Genomic DNA, 21,892 nt, shown 5'->3' with positions numbered 1-21,892 from the left:
TAAATCTTCCGCAGAAGTCTCAGAAGCCTCTGAACACTGTTCAAAACTATCAAACTCAGGTTCCACCCTAGGCCTCTTATCAGGAGGGGCCATAGAACCTCTAATCATAGTAATCAAATCTTCTGCCATTTTAAGCATATGTTTCTTAGGCACAGAACCTGAAGTGCTAGGAGAAGCCCCCACTGAAGCTAAACTTGGCTTACCTCTCAAAGAAGTTTTGGAAACAGAAGGAGAGGCTCTAACTCCCTTGGGAAGAGAGGGAAGAACAGTTACCTGAGAAGCCCCCTCAGCCTGGCCTACCTCCTGAGAAGGCACATCCTGTAACAGTAAAGTCTCTGCCTGAGACACCAAAGAAACTCCTGGCAAAACCTCTGGCTCCACTGAGCCTTCTAAAGAACCGACGTCCGGGACTGCCGGTTCATCAACCCTAGGCCTCGCTGTTTTGTCCTTGCGCTTCTTGGAAGCGGGCGTCGGAGCATCCGGCGGCATTTTATAATTGCAACGCTTCCCAAACACTAACCTGGCACAGTCTAACCTTCTCTTAATAGTGCATTTGTTAAACCTAGCACAAGAGCGGCATCCAACAACGTCGTGCTCAGGCCCTAAACAAGGTATACACAAGGTATGGTAATCCCTATGAGGTATCTGTTTCCCACAAGAAATACAGTTATTCACTTTTCTGACATCCGGTTAAATACTGAGGCAAGAAAAACCAAAATGTTCCCAACGGGTACTTAGCCAACTCTGATTCGGTCTGAAACTCCGACTTCAGAAAATTTCAGAACGCCAACCTGCACTCGCAAAACTGCTTCTGCATCGGACCATGCGGCAAAAAAGACTGGGGATATGACGTCGGTCATGCGCATTAGTACCCTGACGTTCTGACGTCAGTCTAATGCGCCCTGACCGACGTCAGCCATATACTCTGGTATTCGGGCCGACTGGACAGCGGACTACCCCAATAGTTAGGACTGCAGCAATGTGGAACGAAGAACATCAGTTTAATTTCTGCAATCCCAGTGTGAAAACAAAAATTTAGAAGACAGAAACTGTGAATTCATTTTTTGTAAAGGGGGGGGGGTTAAATTTCAGTAAATGGCTAGAAAGTACACTGCCTGGATGTCATCAAAAATGAAATTCAGAGAACCTGAAATAAAATCAACCACAAAAGGTGAGGAAAAAAGACTGACTGGGAAGAATTATGCAGCCTGTTCAGCAAAAAGCAGTGCAAGCTCCAGCTTTGGTGCAAGACATGACTTCCACTAACCTAGAGGAAAAAATAAGTCAAATGTGCTCAGAGTTTATTAAAATAAACAAAACACTGATGGAGTATAACAACTTAAATAACAAAAGGCTGGGTAAAATGGAAGAAGCTTTAAACAGATATTTAGATGAGGTGATAAAACTACAAAAATAGAAGGTCAAAATGAAAAAAAGGCTGGGTGAATATGAGACTGCTCAAGAGATGTTTAAAAAAATAATTAGAATGAGAGGACAAATAGTCAGGGAAAATCTAAGATTTTTTGCTGTAACAGAGAAGTTGGAAGGAACAAACTACATTAATTTTATGAAAGCACAAACAAGCAATTGGACTAGTATTCCACAGCAGAAGTTGTCAACTGAGAGGGCACATCATGTGTATGCTCCAAACCTGTCCATGAGAAAGCAACTTAGAGATGCAATCCTACCAGCAGAAGTTGTTGATTCTAACAAAACTGTAGCAGAAGGGCAAAGTACTAAAACATGGGAGAGAGCAGTGTGTTTGTGGAAAATGATTACTCACTGTACACCAGGCAGAATAGGATGTCGAGAAGCAGGCATTATAACTCAAACTGCTGTATCCAGCTATCCTCAGAATGTTATTTTTCTGGAGGTAAAAATCCTTTTTTGATGCAGAACATGCTAAGGAGGAAATACTGTTTCCAGTGTTTCAAAGGAAAATGCTTGAAATAAAGAAAAAAGCATAAGAATTGATCAGAAAAAAGACAGCATATTGTAAAGGAAGCAGAGACTAGATTTGGGAGACAGAGATAAACAGAAATCAAACCAGCAACTCTGAAACTGACAAATAAATGTGGGATTATAAAGCATTAATTATATTTGTGAAACTTGGAAGAACAAGAAAACCTGCAAATATTAGATTTCTTTTGACCACGTTAAACTTGTAGGGGTCTCTAAAGCATATTCTACTTCATGTCATTAATGTTTGGAGGAACACTTAGAAGAGGGGAATAGGAAGACAGAGTTAACTAAGTAAAATATTACACACACACACAAACACAGACATACATATATACACGTACATTCACACATACACGTGTATGTCTAAGACGGTACAATAACTGGGAAAAGCGAAGTCTCCCTTGCCCTTGTATTTGGTGATTTTGCAGTATCAATTGCCTCACTACTGACTAACATGCTCATCTGCAAAACTGCACCCTGCAAGTTTCAAACTGGCAGACAACCATTCCACAAGACGGGGAATCATATACAAATATATGTATAAAGGAAGTTAACAGTATCAAATGTTTTTGTTATTAAATGAGTTCTTTGCTGGTACTGTTTATCAAACAGCAATGTGGACAACTGTCTACTTCACGTATTTATTCATGTATTTTTGTGGAGATGGTCTTGTAATATTAGTGATGTTATTTGATAAGCATATGGAAATACGAAGTTTAAGATTTTTTTTATAGTAAGAAACTTGTAGGGGTACAACCCACAGCATAAATTAGTTTTTAACTGAATCAGTGGCAGCTTGATGGAATACAAATGCCATGACTTTCGCAGCAGGTTTTTTTTTTTTGTTTGACTGCACACCTAGCAATGGTGTGTGCGCTCATTACATTTGTGTACAAGTTTTATATATATATATGTATGTGTGTGTGTGTGTGTGTGTGTGTATATATACATACACATATGCCACACAAGCATGAGCATACAAATTGCCATCCCCTCTAAAGGGTATCCTTATGATGAAAAGACAAATATCTGGAAAGGTCAGTTTCCGTTCAGTATAAGGAATAGCTGCTAAGGAGAAAATACAGATGGCAAGACGTATTCTGAATAAGCAGCAGAGGATTACATGAAAATCCCATTAAACAATTCACAAGCGCCTCGATTGTCTGTTACTGGGAAGTTGATCAGTAGTAACAGGCAAGCTACAAAAATTTTACTTTGTGCCACAAACTCAATGAATGGCTCAAATACATAAGAGGACCAAGACCATGAGGGATCAACCACTATGGGTCTGACACACAGGAACTCACTCTAGTACTAACAGACATCTAGGCCACAGAAAAAATAGCAGCTCTCCATAAGCCACCATTCAGTGTCACTGCAGCTACAATGGTTATTGCTAGAATCCAGGTAAAATGTAAAATCTCTCTCATCTCCTGGAGCTGCTAATAATGCCTTCTATTCCACTTCTTCAACTCGGTATCTATTAGGGACACTAGTTTTATTGTTCAAGGTACAGAGGATAGAGCTAAGGTATGGTGCTCAGAAAAGCAGTGAGTCTCCATGATGGCTAATCCAAAGCAATGGATGAGGACAAAATCATTCACACTGCCTACCTTGACCTGGCCATGGCATTTGATACAATATCCCACTCGGGCACTGTTGACAAACTTAAGAGGTTAGGTACAAACCTGTATGTCACTCGGTGGACAGCCAACTGGCTCGCAGACAGGACCTAAGAAGGTAGAAGTGGGGAGTCCACCTCTACAAAGAGACCAGTCACAAGTGAAGTCCCTCAGGGATCAGTCCTTGGATCACTCCCTTTTGGCATTTACCTCTCAGAAATCAAGGCCAGTATCAGTGGTCTCTGGCTGACTAAATTTGCAAATGGATGCAAATTAGGAGCTGTCAATGAATCCCACACTGACACAAATTTTCTCCAGGAGGGTCTGACACAGACAAACAAATGTCATAGCCATGGACTAAAAATAAATGCCAAGAAATGCACAACAGTATCCTTTGGGAAGTCATCCATCCCTGGCAAATATCATATTGACAACACACCCGTTAGAGTTGACCCAGTAGTCGGTGACTGAGGAACAGAAATGGATAGTAATCTAGCCTTTGATCATCATGTGTCTACAGTGGTGAGGAAATCGTTCTATGCTGTGTAACTTGTAAACAAATGTATGGCCTCTAAGTCCAAGGAAGTCATCATTCCAGTGTATTCTGCATTCGTCAGACCTATCATTAAGTACAATGCCCACTTTGCTATGTACCTAATCAGGCATATCCAACAAATGGAACGTCCACAGAGGTTCCTCACAAAAATAATACAGGGCATAAGTAAAGTGTCCTATGCAGACCGCCTCAAGGCCCTATCCCTGAATTCTGTCTCCTACAGGATTTTGAGAGGAGATCTATGCCTAGCATACAGGGCATTGTCAGACCCCACTCTGATAGACCTGCATATCTGCAAAGCAAACAGCACCAGAATTACCCATTCTAAAAACTTAAACCTTGCCTGTGATATATATATATATATATATATAGGATCTGCAGAAGAGATAGGCATGTATCCCAGAGACTACCCCATCCCCCATCTATGGAACAGGCTCCCCATCCATGTGAAGCAGAGTTCTTCCCTAACCCAATTCAAGTGCAACTTGGACAACTGGATGGGAAACCAGGAATTCATTCCTGGTTTGGCACTTATGCCGCTATAGGAGAAAGGTAACCTGTAAATGGTTAATCTCCCACGCCCTTGCTTACACTTATCAAGGGTATCAGAACTTGTCAGAGATTTGGGATGCATGGCTAGGCTTAAAAAGGTCCTTGTGGTCGTTAGCCTAGTAAACACCTATGACAGGCAGGTGCATCATGTGTTGAGAGTGAATAATCAATTCAATTAAAAAAAAAAAAAATCAGTAGGTAAGGTACACTTGGAAAATTTGATATTTTTTTAAATGTTGCAGCGAAAGTTTTGATCTTAAACAACCATAACATAATAATGCAGTTACCTCTAGCTCTTCATCCCCTTCATCTTCAACATCAATGATTCCAGAATCATTTTCTGACACTGGGCTACTGCTCATGTCCTCCATGTTAAAGACTTTAAAAGCATCTTTCTTAGATTTCTTGCCACTTCCAGTTCTCACAGGCTGAGCTACAATATTGTCTAAATTCCGCTGGTGTTGAGCCTGAAGAATAAGAAATGACCACAGTATTTACTTAACAGATCACATCTCATTTGACAGAAATGTTATATAGCTATTAAATGGCAGAACTCTACAATAAGCATGACACACAGCTGTTCATTCAGTAATATAATGAAGATAAACTACCCAGCATATTTTCAATTTCGAATATGAAAAGCTCTGGAATGGTAAATCAAGGTAAAAGTGACTATCTACAACAATGTTACCTAGTTTGTCTCTTCCTCTAAACCGTATAATATATAAATAGTGTGTGTGTGTGTGTGTGTGCGAGACACTACAACCCTACCTATACCATATGTGGCAAAGATACTTAAATATGTTGGTACTGCCTTAAAAAAGAACGCATTTCTCAGTCTGCTTATTAAACATATCTCTACCAGTCATCCCTTGGCAAAGTAAATACAAGTGCCTCTATACCAGCGGTTGCACAGCTTCTGATGCACTATCAGCCCAACTGACTTGGCAAGAATACTGTCTTTACTTCGCACATTTCATCCAAGATGCTTATTTGTACATTTGGTATGGCCCTAAATAAAATCAGATGTATGGCTGAAGGCACTTCACCTTGACTTTCTGAATAAGACATCCTCAAAACTACATATTTATACACAGACACACACACGTGTATGTGCATGTCTGAGATTGCACAATAACAGGAAAAAGGGACGTCTCCAGTCTGTGAGGATCACAAAGGAAAAATAACAGATATCAGGCTGCGCAACACTACAACAACGCCACCCAGGAAAAGACATGTAAGCACATCTAAACCAGCTATTTAAAACACACTTGGCAGAATGAGCAATACTGTGCAAACAGATAGTTTACATTTTGTACTTACCCAGGAAATGCCACAACTACATGTAGCATCAAATTCCCTGAAATATATCAGCTACTATACAAAAGCTGTACCACAAAAAAAGAAAAAAATGGCTGCAGGTTATGCCTGGCTCTCTCGTATACTGCCATAGAGGGATAAAGACCCGAATACAACACAGATGTCTTGAGTTTTGTTAGCAGCTCACATGTTGGCGCAGTGAAGCAAGGAAGAGCAGGAATGAAAGGCATGTCACCAGATGACCCATCTTGATGGGGTGAGTGTTGATCCTAGAAGCTGCACTATGAACCTCTACAGGAAGAAGGGTGACTTGCACACAACAGTGGTAAGGACATGCACTTGGGTCCTTGCAAAGCCATATTATGTGGTAATCTTCAGTGGATGTTGGTAGGAACATGTGCATCCTCAGGAAAAGGCTAAACTGGATGATGGTTTATCATGACCAGTATTTGACCCACCAGGCAATGCTGGGTCCAAGTTGATTGCAGTAAGGCTGATGGTTGGGCAGTGTAGGGAGAAAAAGATATGGAAATCAATGGCTGTACACTTAGAAACACTAGCATATAGGGCATTTTTGAAAATGAGAAGACTGCATTAAGAAAATTCAAGTAGACTTAACGTTATACTGTTTTGTTCTTTCAAAAGAAACACCATCAAATGGATGAACTACTGTTTCCCATGGAACAAGTGCAAACAGGTTTAAGATACTAAAGGGGAAGAAAATGGGGTTTCTAGCTTTCTTTACTACTTGCAGCAGTCTGTCTCAAGATCTGAGGAGCACTGTAAAAAAATAATCTGTACCACTAGGATGCATTTAAACATAGATGACAGAAATTTACTATTTTATTTTGAATTTTTAAACATGGGTAGAGCACTGATCCCATTGGACCCACTTTTATCTCAACCTGGGGAAAAGACAATAGTTATATGACATTATATAGAGAGTGAATGACAAAATGCAACATGTGTCTGTATTATACAGAAAGTGAACATCATAGTTGGCTTGAGGGAATAAAGGCAATAGATAAATGACACTATATACAGACTGAATGAATAAACATAACATATAAATGCATTATACACAGAGTGGAAATAAGAGTTGGCATATTGAAAGAATCTCAAATCAAAGAGAGAGAGAAAGGTATATGGATGGAAGAATCTAATAAAGAGGTTACATTATGTGACCAGAGAGACAGCAGTTGCATTTCACTACAGTCCTCAAATACTCTTATTTGAGAATGGAAAATGGGGTAACCAGAATGATCTTTACGAAAAGAAGTGAGGGATTTCCACAATTTGGGACTAATAATTGAGAAAGCATGGTCTGTGTGGCAAATCCCAGTTTGGAGGAGAGGATACAAATGGTTAAGACGTCTAAGATTGGATGTTGGTGCATCTCTGAACAGTCTGGAAGCTAGTGGAAGGAGGGTGTCATTCTTGATAAGTTTAAATAGTTTTGAGGAAAGCAGAAAGTCAGCATGTTTTCACAGATAGCCAATTAGCTTTTTTCAATGGTTTTGCAGTGGTGTTCACTTCTTGGGAGGTGAATGATGATTCTGCAAATGGCATTTGAAATGGACTGAATGGTGGACAGATTTATTTTAGAAGCTGAGCCAGTAAGATACATTTACCAATGGCATTTCTACAGGATCTGAATAGAAAGGGTAAAATCCTATTATCCCAAAACAGGAAAGAGTTGATTTTTTGTGTAGTCTAGGCAGAGCTGAAAATTCAGGAAGAGGTCAAACCAAATCCCAAGGTATTTGATTGGAGTGATATTTTCAGTAGTGTTATTAAGATAACTGAGGATTTGTAGATGCCTGGAGATAGAAGTGAGCTTTTGCCTAGTACCAAAAAAGCATTACTTTTGTTTTAGAGGAGCTTAGCAGTAATGGTTTACCTTTGAACCACTGAATAAAGGCATGAAAAGCAACCCAAGTTCAAGAGAAGACAGAGAATGGCTTGTGCAGAAAAGGACTGTGTCATCAGCACAAAGCAGGAGAGAAGCATGAGGCTAGTCAAAAGGAAGTTTATTACTGTAGAAAGTGAAATGCCAGAACGATCCTTGGACATCTTTCTGCAGCAGGATTGATGTAGAGGATAACAAAATGAAATTAACTGGGAAGTGGCAGTTAGAGAGGTAGTTTTTGAACCAGGGCTGTGCAACATTACTCGTACCCGTTTCAGTGATATGGTCTAGGAGAAATGAGTGACTGATGAGATTAAAAGCTCTGGTAAGTTCAATAAAAAAGTGACCCGGTAATTCTTCTTGGGACAGACAAAGGTATAATGTTGTCACTGAGTGTTCAGATAGCTGTGGATGTACTGTGACCAGACTAAAAACCATGCTGCTTTTGAAGGAACAGGTGGTACTGGTTGATATATTGAGTGAGTTGCTCCTAAACTAATTTTTCCATAATCTTTCCTAGAGTAGGGAAAAAGAAATGGGCCAAAAGTCCTCTGACTTTTCCAGAAGTTGACCTCATGATGCACATTAGAAATGCATAAGGAGCGAGGAATCCTAAAGGAAGACAAGACACATGGCACGGAAAGTCATTATGTAAGCAGCAGCTGGTTAACTATTCCTAGTTCTATTGCCCCCCCCCCCCCTGGTTTGATGACATCAGTTGTTCATCTGGGAGGGTAATGAGGAGTGGCTTAATGATGCATCCACATTGGACTCTTAAAAGCAGCCTCTCTCCTAGACCTTTCACACAAATCACCCAGGTAGTCTGTATCGCTAAGACCCTCCAATCTTTTCAAGGGAGCTCAGCAAGATATGTGCCTATCATGCCTGCCCAACTACTAATCAAACTCAGGTCACCTGGAGCCACAGTCAGGGCTTTCCTTTATGCTGAGCAGGATGAACTGACTGTACTTTTCCTATGTAATCAGCACATCTCCTGGGATGCCTTGAGAAATGTAAAAGTGACCTAATGAAGACACTTAATAATGAAACTGGAAAAAACAGTTTGGGGAAAAGACAAAACTGCAGCTATCACAATAAATAGTTACTGTAAACAAATGATGATAAAATATGGAGCTACGACTATTTCTCAACTAATCTAGCAGAAAAGCTGTACAAGCTGTCAAAAGACTATTTCTGTTACTACACATATGGTGATGCCTGCACTCCATGTACTGAGAAAGACATTGGCCCTGATTCCAAAAGACTTGCTCTCAGTGTAAGTGACCACTTACAGTGAGAGCAGGCTGTGATCTGATGCTTTGGAATCTGTCCCCTGGTATAAGTCTGTTTAAAGAGAGACCTTACACTGAAGTAATTCACTTACACTGAGAGCAAGGCTTTCGGATTCCGGGCAGAGTTGCATTGAGAGCAACTCTTTTGGAATCTGGTCCATTGTGCCTCCACATTGTGTCCATTTAAGTCAGGATTGAGATAAGTGAACATTTTTAGGGTAGAAAAACATTTATGAGTGAGTTTTCTACCCAAATACCTTACTGGAATCCCCTCCATTTTTATTGTGAACTGCTTTAGATGAACTGATAAATGGTTTCTTATGTGCAGCAATACAATCCAGAATTTTGGACTGTTTTGTTTCCATAATATGTCATTCCACCTGGTTTCCATCTGTGAGATGTTTGACAACCGCTGAAAAAGTTGGGATAAAATAATGTCCAGAATGTATATGCACTAAGTTTTCACTGCACCAAAACAATTATAAATATTTCAGCAGTCAAGATAACATTTCTTTTGCTGTGTACAGAGTGAGGCCTGCAATGTACAGACAAAGAAGTGTGCTGCCTATAAATCTTGACTGAGAAACAGTGAAATTCTTAAGGGTAGAATGGTATTATTTTTATTTATTTGTATCACAGAACCTTATTAAAATTCCTTATTTTTACTGTAGTCTGCCTTAAGGGACCTGACACAAAAAATAGTTCTTTTCACTTCATAAATCCAGCATTTCTGAAGACTTTTGTTGTCACAGTCTGATATTATACATAGTTCTCACCCCCCCCCCCCCCCCGGGCTTTTTAGCATCTCTGCTAAAAAGGCTTGGAGAAATTAGTGCCCAGAACATGTATGCACGATGTTCTCATTACACCAGAAGAAATAACAAAATATTTCACCAGGCAAGGCAACACTTCTGCTACATTGTATAGCAAAGATCCCCAACTCAAATAACCATGAGAATTATAGGAGGGCTAGTTCAGTCAGCTGAGGGTCATAATCTCTAAAACAAAAAGAAAGATAGTTATTGTAGCTAGGTATGTAGTGACACAGATATAGTACAACCCCTTAAGTCACAACTGATAAACAGTGACATCCTTGGGATAGAATGAGATTCTTAAGTGTGCTTTGTATCTTATCAGAAGTCCTTGATTTTTTTATTGTTAATTCCCTTAGTGGAACTAACAAATGGCCTGTTACAACTATTACATTAGCATTTCTGAGGACTTTTGTTGTCACAATCTGACATTATGCCTGGTTCTACTTGGGAGCCAACTGTAATATTTTCTCAATTTTGGATGAAACTAACTTCCAAAACATACGCACTATTAACTGTTATATCAGAAGTAAAAATTCTATGCATTTTACATGTAAAATGGTTTTGTAGTGTGATCAAATTCAATAGTATGCTGCAATAAAACCCCTGAGGGTAGAATAAAATGTTTAGCTGGGATTTTCAGTTGAGTACCTTGTTGCTATTACCTGAAAGTTTCATAATGAAATCTGAAAAGGAGACGGATATGTTGCCTTTAATATACAGATAACAGTTTTGTTGGTGTATATGAGTTAACTGTCAGTGTTTAACTGTTTGCATTATACTCGCTTTCTATTGGAAGTGTTGCTTTGAAATTCTCTATCATGGGCAAAACACAGTAATAGCCTAGAATACTCCTTAACTAAGATGGAATTACATCAGAATAATAATCCGATGCATTTCAAAATAAAGTATTTTTCACTTGTAAAGTGTTGTGAGTACAGTGCCATGCTTTCAAGCAGCTAAAGCTGTGGGGTCATACTCAGTAGTGTGCTGCTATGAAACACGAAGTTAAAAACAGCAGACGTAAATATATTTTATAGCTAAAAACCCTTGGGTTATTCCTGAAAGTTCCATAGCAAATTAGGATCTGGCATGTTATATACAAATTCCCAGATTCAAAGCTTCAATTGATTTAATCTGTCACCATTTAACATTTTGCTTTATATTCAGTTTCCATCAGGGGTGTTGCACATTCCTCCTTCACAGTTTGTAGAATATTGTAAGGATATAGAATATATCTGTCCTAAGGTGTCATAACACCAGAAATAAAAATCTTGTTTCACTTGAACATAGATTTTTTGTCATTACAATTTAGAATTGTATGCAATACAGAAAATTAAATGAAGGTAAAGTTTTTTTTCTTTACACTTGGAATCAGACTATAGTGGAGGGTCATGACATATTATTCTGAGGAATCTGATGTAATATTCCATACAGTTTCAGAGATATGGACCTTTATTGCTAGTTATCCCCAGTCAAATAATACCATCTGTATGCTGTTTTTGGTTCCCAACAGACATACATTTTCTGAAGCTGAGAAAATATGTAGATGTACAAGTGAGTAAATTAATAGATGGGTCAGTGTGAACTTCTACATACAGATAACCATCTACAAAAATGCCCTTTTATTTAGTAACATCTGCCATACTCGGCAGGAGAAAGAACCATGTGCCCCACATCTGGGTTACCCTTATGGATTCTGTTCTTAATGTGGTATTCTGACATCATACATTGCAACTTGGGAATTGGTGAGGAAAAAATGCATGAGGTTATGCAAGGGTAGATTGAGGATGAAAGAGAAGCTTTTAGAAAAAAAAGTAAATAAAGTCTATTCCATTAGCCTAACCAGCCTGATCTGCAAGGCCATGGAATGGACTATTATGGACCTCATTAACAAGGACATTGGCAAACTCCAAACACTCGATCCCAGACAGTTTGGCTTTGTCAAGGGGAGGTCATGTCTGTTAAATTTGGTCGACCTCTTTGAGACGAAGGGAAGACTGGCGCAGACTGCCTACCTTGACCTGGTCAAAGCCATCAGCATTATTCCCTACTCAGGCATAATAGAAGAATTCTCTCAACTAGGCATCAATCCATATGTTACCAGATGGGTAGCAAACTGGCTCATTGATAGAACCCACCTAGTTAAAATAGGGGAAGCCACCTCAAGCAGTAGACCCGTAACAAGCAGCATACCCCAGGGTTTTGTCTTAGGGCCTCTGTCATTTGGGATTTACTTTTCTGAGGTGCAGGCCAAAACCAGTGGGCGATGGTTGACCAAGTTTGCAGATGACTGCAGGCTGGGCGCTGTCATCAATTCCCCTAGTGATGTGGACATCCTCCAAAAGGGTCTCAGCCAAACAAATGACTGGTGCCAGAAACATGGCGTCAAGCTGAATACAAAAAAAATGCATCATCATCCCCTTTTGGGAGCGTGACGTCCCCAAAAATTACCACATTAATAACAATGTCCTAAATACACAATCAGTTGTGAGGGATTTGGGCACCCAGGTTAATAGCAACCTGACATTTGACCACAATGTTGCTTCCATTGTATGGAAAGCTTTCTACATGGCCCACCTCATAAGTAAGGGTATCTCATCCAGGGACAAGGAGGTCATAACATCCCTGTATTCTTCCTTTATAAGGTCCATTACTGAGTATAACACTCCATTAGGCACTTACTGCGCACATGCAGCAGCTGGAGAGACCACAGAAGTTCCTCACCATCAGAATCCAGGGCCTCAAAAATCTACCATACACAGATAGGCTAAAAGCCCTATCACTCTACTCAGTTTCATACAGATTCCTCAGAGGTGACCTCTGGCATATAAAGTGATCTCGGACCCTGCCTTGATGGAAATGCTGCATATCCGCAAGTCAAGCTCCACTCAAGTAACCCGCACACGCAGCCTCAACTTGGTCTGTGACATCAACAGGACTTGTTGGTAGGACAGACTTGTTGGCAGGACGGATGTGTCCCAGAGACTCCCCCCATCTGTGGAATAGACTCCCTCTCTACATCAAGTAGAGTACCTCTTTACCCCTTTTTAAGCGCAACTTGGATAACTGGATGGAAGTACACCCCTGAGATTTCACCCGTGTTCCTGCTAGACAGGACCATCAGGTGCTGACTTGTCTAAACATGGGCTAAACTCTTGGCTAGGCTTATAAGGGCCTCAGGGCCAATTGCCTAGTAACCTCCTATGATCCTATTTATCCAATTAAAGATACTTAAGTCTTATAAGAAGCCTTAAGTGAAAACAAAAACACACATTAAACACCATGACAATAGATCACTTAAATACAAGTTAAAAAAAATATATTAGTTAATATTTCTATTCATACACATATTTTAATGTCTGGAAACTCATCTTTTAAAGCAGCTTAATAAGTGTCTTATACTTGTGCCTTTAAAATAATTTTTTCAAGCTCTAAGTCGGTCATCATTTTGGACCCTCATACTACCCTAACTAAGCCCTGGCACCTAGGCTTGTTCTGGTAGAACACAGTCCAGACTTTCCCTGCAAAATGAAGCCCTTTTCTTTTCACCATACAAACAAGCTACTCTGAATCACTTGGAATTGTGTGAATGTTTTTCCTTACTTACTAAAAGTACCACCCGGACTGTTACGGGCCATCTGCAGCATCTGTACCCAAGGTTTTGATGATACCAAGAGGGAGTGGAATATTTTAACAGCTCTAGAGTATCTATCCATCTGTCTGTTACTCTATCACCCATTACACATGGAAGCATAAACAGCATTACACTGCAAAACCAATCTCGGCAATCCTCATTACATATCTACTAAAAAAAGAAAAAAAAAAAACATGAAAGGTATTTCAAATGTAATCGCTTTCATTTTTTCAGAGGATGTTCTGAACAGCATCCTGTTTGTCTTGCCACACAAAATTACTACATCTGATAGTTTCTCATAAGGAAAGCCTTGAATGGTGATCTGTGTTCCCTTATAGTCATGCACAGTTTTGAAAAAGGAGACAAACTGCTGAGAGCTAACATGCTGTATTTACAGCCTTTATTAATACTTGCACCTTTTGGTGCTTTTCCATCAAGTCAAGTCTGAGCCTCTTCTTCAGTCAAGGTCCAGCCTGCACGGAGCCCAATGGCACAGAAACAGAGTCATTTATTTGTACCACTGGTGACTAAATTTCAGAAATGGACTTGTTGGGGGGGGGAGGATTCTGTGACTGACAGCCAACTCTACTACCCCAGATGGAAGTCAAGAGGAAAAAACGGTACCTGTGTAACCTCTGGTGGAGACCAAGAGACTTGTTGGACATCTCAGCAAGGGGGGGGGGGGGTGCAATGATGACTCCCTGTCACTGAATTAATGATCTTCACTTCTAGGGACAATATCTAACCACAACAAGAATGACTACTCCCAGGCTCTATGCTAGTCACTAATGGAATTTCCCTCATTCCCTGGGTCTAAACAATGACTACCGTGGTTGATTTCCCAAGGAATTAGGGGCCCACCCAAAGAATCTCATCTGGGATACCCAGCAAGGAGTCACTGAAGGATTCAGGGATGGGTAATGGTTTTGGTGGGGAGGGGGGAGTGGGAGCTACAAATAAAAATAAAGTTCATTCTGCTGAATACTATCCATACATACAGTGGTATTTTTGAAGTCTCTGCCCAATTAAAGCATCAAAAATTGAACTTTTAGCCAGTTTAAAAATACATCTTTCAAATTATCGGCAGCAAAGTAAGAATTCCATCTGTGCTCCTCGAGGAATTTTTACATGCTCATACAATATGATACATCTCAACAACTAGGTTTATTTATCTGAATGTTAACATGATCCTAATCTCCTGTACAATGGTCTCCCTTTCTTCCCACTTGAAAACTAGCTGATACTTCTCCTTGTGATGTTTGCCTGGAAAAAAATGTGTGTGTATCTCAATACAAGATGCACATTGTTTCACAGACTAAATTAACTGCTGCTAGCATAAAAACTGGTTTCACACTACTTTCGATACAGCACACTAAGTGTAAAATGCATCTCTCCTGCCAGTCCAATACAAAATTTAGAAACAGCGGTAAAGTCACATATAACACTAGTCTGTAGATAGTGAAAAGGATCACATTAAAATTAGAGTAAATATTGTGGGTCTACATTTTCTACAAAGAAAAGGATCTAAACATAAGAAAAAAAAGTGGAATTTCCTCCCACTGACTTCTGAAACTCAAGAGTTGCTGGCTGAGAGTACAAGGACTACGGATGAAACCAACAACTGGGACAAAGTCACAATAGGGGAATGTGTTAGAAAGTGAAAAAAATGAACTCCACATTACAGAAGTTTATGAAAGAAATGAACTGGAACACAAGAAATCATGAGTGCCCATAGTAACCAGACTGATGAGATTCAGGGCAATTTGCAATAGATAGAAAAGCTGCATCTAAGGGTTAAATCATAAGAGGCCAGGCTGGATATGTTGAGGAGATGCTATAGGATCAAAAAGATAGAGCAAGATGAAAAAAACACCCACCTCTATGGAGTGCCAGAAGGACTGGAACTTGGACGGCAGTTAAGATATAAGAAATTACGGTTGAGAGAGTAGACAGAATGGCACCGTCTCCAGGCAACCACTGTAACACCAGGCAAATAATAAGATTCGAGTCCTTGAAGCTAAAATAAAAAAAATTATCTCCCGCTTGTGGAAACTAGGGGCCAAGATGGATGTGTGGAACCTCTTGGGTATACAATGATGAGGACTACTATGTCACCACTATGAAGAAATGGGCAGTTTTCCTTCCTGTACTCAGACAAGCCAGGTATAAATTTATCAGAATGACACTGCTACTCTACCCAGCAATATGCAAACTATTCCTCAAGAGGGTACACAAAACAACAGAGGATCCTAAAGAAGCAGAAATACGGTTCGAGAAGAAGGAAATACATTCTCCTCCCAATCAGAAAGACTTAAAGTAGAGTTGCATAAGTCCGATTTACCTGTAACAGTAGATGTTTGAATTTCACACTGTCTCAGTGGAGGGACAGGAAGAAGGGACAGGATGCCCCAAGTCATTTTGGTAGGGGAATGATCTTTTTTTGGGAAAGGAGAACCTTTACTTGCTATTTCCTCTTGGTACCCTGGCTCTTGTAGGCTGGAATTTTTGTTTGTTTTGCCCTTTGAAGTTGGATCCCTTCTTTGGGGATACCTGGGAATGTAAAACATTCTAGAAACCCAGTGCACCAATTTATCTCTGTCATCCCCTTGTTTGAGAATCTAAATAGTGGCAGTATTAAAAACACATTCAGAACTTAAAGGAGTATTTAAAATCATACATTTTAAATCCTCAAAAATATTCTAGGCATGTAACCAAGCATACCTTCTCAATACAACAGAAGAAGCTGAATTTCTAAAAATAAGTGCCCGGATCTTCCAAGACCCTCCTCAAAGCATGTTTCAATATCTGAGCCACATTAGAAACAATTTCATTCATATAACACTGCTGTTCAGCAAACAAAGATGAAGCAAAATCATCTAAACTGCAAGCACATTGCAAAATAAATTTCCATGTGAAGACCTAATAATTTAAAATTCTAAATACTAAATTACTAGGCTGAGCCAACTATTTTCCCTGAGATTCTAACCATATGCCAATTTTATCTGAAGAGGAATACTAGTCTCTTTTGTTAGCACTGGCAGCTAGAGAAACCACAGCTGGGTCAACTGAAAAGGAGCAAAGAAAGTTCCAAGGTCAGATTATGCCATGTATTTCCTCATAGCTTTTTTAGAAACTGGTTCACTAGCTAAAGACATTTTACATGCAGTTTTACAGACCTCTTCTAATGCCAGTAACACATGAGCAACAGCCAAATTTGGAATCTCATGCTTAATTAGATCATAAACTATCAGAATCTGTGGCGCTACACTGACCTGTAGGAAAGGCTGTCCCACAGGCATTCTAAAAAGCAGCATAGTTTCTCTAATTAGCTGGCTGTAAAACACTCAGCTAAGGAAATCACTTCAGCCTGATACATGGTAATAACCTGACTGTCGTGTGTTGAAATTTCTGTTTCTTCTTACTATGAACTACAACAGAGGACAAAATATCAGAGAACAGAGTATTATGCCTGGAAAGGGTTCACTTACTCTGGACGTCTCTTTCATCCAAATGGTTTGGTTCTCCCATACCTGAACCAGGTACTTGAACAGTCCTGGAGGATGCGTCTGACCAGCATACCACAGAAGGCTGCAAAAATATAAATGTTCTGCTGACTGGCACAGGGCAACAACAGATTTACAAACCATAGCCTGAGTATGTTTCTGTTGAGTTTTTTTTTTTTTGTTTGTTTTTTAGGAGCAACTGGATTTGATGGGGGGCAGCCCTAACAGGATCCATCAAGCCAGCAGAAAAAAAAATAATACATTGACAATATCAAGGGCTGACTGAGAGCAGCAATAAAAGAATATAAACCATATACCCACACAGCAAACTTTGATAAAACTGCATAAAGTATAGCAGAAATCATTTAAATTGTGCTAAGCTTTGAACTATAATCTGATCAGACTGGTAAACAGTGAACACAGTCACAGCACCAAGTAAAATTCACTTGTCCAAATAGGGACACAAAATCAAATATATGCCCTTAAACCAAACAGAAACATTTTAAAACAGCATAAATAAGCATTTAGCACCATTTTGACATGGCTGACCACAAAATAGTTATAAATACCTTGAAGGCCTTTCTCCTTAAACAACCATGCACTCCAATGGTTTCAATCCTACCTGCAGGGCAGGCAACAGGCAGTCCTATGGCAGGACAAGCTATCATCTCTCCTACCTATCACATTAGGAATCCCCCAGGGCTCGATACTAGGACCCCTTCTTTTCTCCGTCTTTATCAACGACACTCATTCAGTCATCCCAGATGCTATCTGTATTCAATATGCGGATGACTCCACTTTGATTTGTTCTGACACCACACCAGCTACTTTATTCACATTAACGCAAAATACCTTCAATACGGTGGAAAAATGGCTCTCCAAGATCTAAACCTACACCCCAACAAAACTAAGCTGATCCTCTTCTCCCCCACACGCAGGACCCCACTGCCATCCTTCAACATAACTGCTAACAATGGCACTATCATCTTCCCAGAAGCCCAAATTAAACTACTGGGTGTCATAGTTGATAACCTGAAGTTTGATGCACATATCAATCAAACTATCAAAACCATTAATAAAAAACTTGGCTCTCTTTACAGAATCAAACCTTTCCATACCCCACTTGCTAGAACTGCAATTGCCGGTTCCCATCTACTATCAACTCTTCTCTACGCCTCACCTCTATTCTCCAACTTAAACAAAACAGATCTTAAATGAACCATCATCCTGCTATAACCACAATGCCAAATTTGCTACTGGCACAGCCTACCGGACACACCACTTTCACAACCTAAATGGCCTAGGATGGCTTGAACTGCCTAGCCTACTGTAGTTCAACCAGCTAATAGTGGTACATCAAGTCCTTTACCAACCAGAAAATACAGCTGCACTAAAAATTATCACCAGCACCTGGCCACTGCAATCATCCACTAGACTCCTAGATCAAACATACAAATCCAACTACTCAGCTGGAGACTCTCTGCTTGCCAACTCTGCTGGAAAAACATGGAACAGACTTCCAGATGACTTGACCCTAGAACCCTCACTAACTCGATTCAAAAACAAACTCAAGAAATACTTCAGAACTCGTTGGTTATGTCCTTGCACTAACCCCGACTAGTGACCTCTCTATTACTTAGGTGCCTTACCTTCAACTACTTCTAACTTTTTTCTACCACAACATTTCAGGAAGGGTCAATTGTATAACTGCTGCTCAATGTATCTTAAACCTGAATGTAATGATATGTATATACAACTTTGAAAATAATGTTATGTTTTGTAAAGTGGTTTACAATAAGTTAGTACTATATGTGCTAAATGCAGGTATTGCTTATGACTGTAATCTGCTTGAAACCAGCATTTACTAAATGTTCAATGTGCATTATTATCTTGGAGCTTTTTGCCCTGGGCTTCACTGAAAATAGACATATATCCAGTCGGACTATCCCGGTCAACAAATGTAAAATAAATAAATAAAATAAATTTAGCTAGCCATTCCCTTGTCATAAATAAAAAAATATATATCAATACAGAAAATGCAAATAAAGTAATTTGTGGTAAAATCATGACTTAATGATAAAGCAACTATAGCAGTGATAAATCAGTAAAAACGTCTAATAAATGAAGACAAAAGTGAAAACAAAAATGCAATATTTTCCTGACAGAACTTCCAAATGAATTAAAACATAAATAATAGCCCTAACACTCAAATGACACTTAGGGGGTATTTGAGGGTTGGTTGGTTGTTTTTTGTTTGAGGGCTTTCTATAAATCAAAAAGTTTTGTAAGATGTGACATAGGCTCAAATGGATATGACAAGAAACAACTTTATAAAAGTTCAACCTGCCAAACACTGAATGCATGTAACACAAATGCTGGAACCAGACATTTAAAAAATGTGTTATACATAAAAGGTGGAAATAACTTTTTAATACAGTGATGCTTTCTGTAATGTTGTTAAATGTCAATGGTCTCACAGATAAATACAAAAAAGAAAGAATTGTCCCCATTGCTGGGATGCTGGTGAGGGTACAACCACTTCCAAACCAGCCTGGACAATGGTGAGTCTTGCCCATTTTCTGGAGATACCCAATACAGGGGAACATCTGGGCTCAACTAACACTAGGTAAGACTGAAATCAAAATTGTAGCTTGCTACAGATCCCCACCATGCCCCAAGATACTCACTACAACTTTCTAAACATACTGGAAAATATTAAGATACATGTGTATGTGTGTTTATATATATATAAAATGTGTCTACTTCAGAATGTCGACCGTTCAGAATGCCGACTTTCATATGGCCGACACCATATGATCGACATTCCGAAAGAATGACATCCTGAACTAGCACGATTTACCTACCTGTAAACACAGTAGAACTGTGTTATGCAGGTGGGCAAGCCCCCCTGCACCCCCACACCCCCTGCTACTTAAATATTCTCACTCTAAGATCGCACTACAGTGCAGGAAAGAGAAATCTCTCAGTCCAGCACTGTAGCAGGATCTCTGCTATCATTTGTCGTCCTTTCAAACGTTTGCTCATATGGTGTCGGCCATATGAGTTTCACTTGGATCAAGGGTGATTAGCTTATGGTCAGACCTGACCAACGAGGGGGTGACCATAGGAGTGGAGCATCGATTTCCCATGTTGGTAATAACCAGGTCTAGGATATTGGTGCCACTGGTGCGACTAAGGATTAGTTGATCCAGGGCATTGGAATTCCAAGAACCGTTGGGCAAAGGTATTGGTATACGAGTAGTTTTCCCAGTTAATGGCAGGGTAGTTGAAATCACCCAGTATTAGGGTGTTTGGTTGTATCTTATGATTTTCCAGTATGTTTAGAAAGGTATAGTGAGAATCCTGGGGCATGGTGGGGGATCTGTAGCAAGCTACAATTTGGATTGCAGTCTTACCTAGTGTTATAGTTGCACCTGGAGAATTTCAGACATTGTGTTGGGCAACTAACTGGTGTTGTGAATATCCTTGGCGAATATGGACACTCCTCCACCTTTAGTGTTTCGGTCCCGGTTTGGTGTCCAAAAAGTGTGGTAAGAGTTGTAGCCTGGTATTGCAGGGGCACTCTCTGGAGCCTTGAACCAGGTCTCAGTTACTGCACAGATATCGATGTTCTCCATTTTTAGGAGTGCCTCGAGAGAGTGCATTTTGAGGTTTAGACTTCTAGCATTGAGTAGCATTATCTTCAGATTTTGCATGCTTGTACCTGTTACGGTGGTGGTTTTGTCCTTTGAACTTTGCCTAAAAAAGGCACTACAGGTGTGGCAAGAGCCTTAGCCAGTAACCTGAATCCCAGGTGCGAGAGATGCAGACCATCTCTGGCAAAGCATCGTGGTCTGTCAATCACATAATCCTAGGCGACAGATACTGGATCCCCTTTGAATGATACCAGAAGCTTAGCCAATTGTTAAAGTCAATCATTTTGTCCTCATACTGTGGTATCATTCTGGGTGAAGGCAGGATGCAACTCAGGGCTAGGGTCTTACCTGCCTGGGCCACATGATCCGAGAGCTCTTCCATGTCTCTTTTCATGTAGTCCAGGGAGGTACACCTCAAGTCATTCACTCCAACATGGAAAATGACAGAGTCATATTTGTACTTGTTGTGGAGTGACTTGAGTGCATGCGTTATGTGGCAGATCCTGGCACTAGACAGGCAGCTGACTGTAATTTTCTCCTTGTTCAGCCTGGTGAGTGGGACATCAGTGTGCCTGACTACAGAGTCACCTATGACAAGTGATGAGACTTAGGGCCACAGGTGGACAGTGGTCTCACCTTCGATAACCACATCACCACAACAGTCAGGAAATCCTTCTATGTGGCACACCTCATCACTAAGGGCTTTTCATCCATAAAAGAGGAGGTCATTGTCCCACTGTACACATCCCTCATTAGCCCATTATACAATACAATGCCCCCCCCCCCCCCCGTTTGGTATGTACATCTAAAGACATCTGCAACAACTGGAAGGGTCGCAGAAATACCTCACTAAAAGAATCACAGGCCTAAAGCAGATGCCCTATGCTGACCGTCTACAAAAACTCCACCTATACTCTGTCGCATATCATCTACTCAGAGGCGATCTCTGCTTAACATACAAGGTCATATCAAACACAGAGCTGTTGGACTAGCAACATTTAAAGAAATCCCAATCTCTCAGAGCCACACGCTCCTGGGATCTAAACCTTGTCATCACAATGAACAAAACAT

General features: G+C 40.1%; 1 protein-coding gene across 2 annotated transcripts in view; it reads right to left on the bottom strand.

The window, feature by feature from the left end:
* EXOC6B (exocyst complex component 6B) overlaps window positions 1-21,892 on the bottom strand; it is a 5,967,963-nt gene that overhangs the window by 3,742,703 nt on the left and 2,203,368 nt on the right. For both annotated transcript variants that reach the window (XM_044063970.1, XM_044063971.1), the window contains exon 7: window positions 4,980-5,159. In XM_044063970.1, coding sequence (XP_043919905.1) covers window positions 4,980-5,159 — 180 coding nt within the window. The remainder of the gene's footprint in view (window positions 1-4,979; window positions 5,160-21,892) is intronic.

The sequence above is a fragment of the Protopterus annectens genome, chromosome 2.part2, assembly GCF_019279795.1.
Source record: "Protopterus annectens isolate FY-2018-M chromosome 2.part2, PAN1.0, whole genome shotgun sequence".
In the NCBI taxonomy this organism is placed as follows: Eukaryota; Metazoa; Chordata; order Ceratodontiformes; family Protopteridae; genus Protopterus; species Protopterus annectens.
Note: the sequence above shows the minus strand (reverse complement) of the source record. Positions and strands in the feature narration are given on the sequence as shown.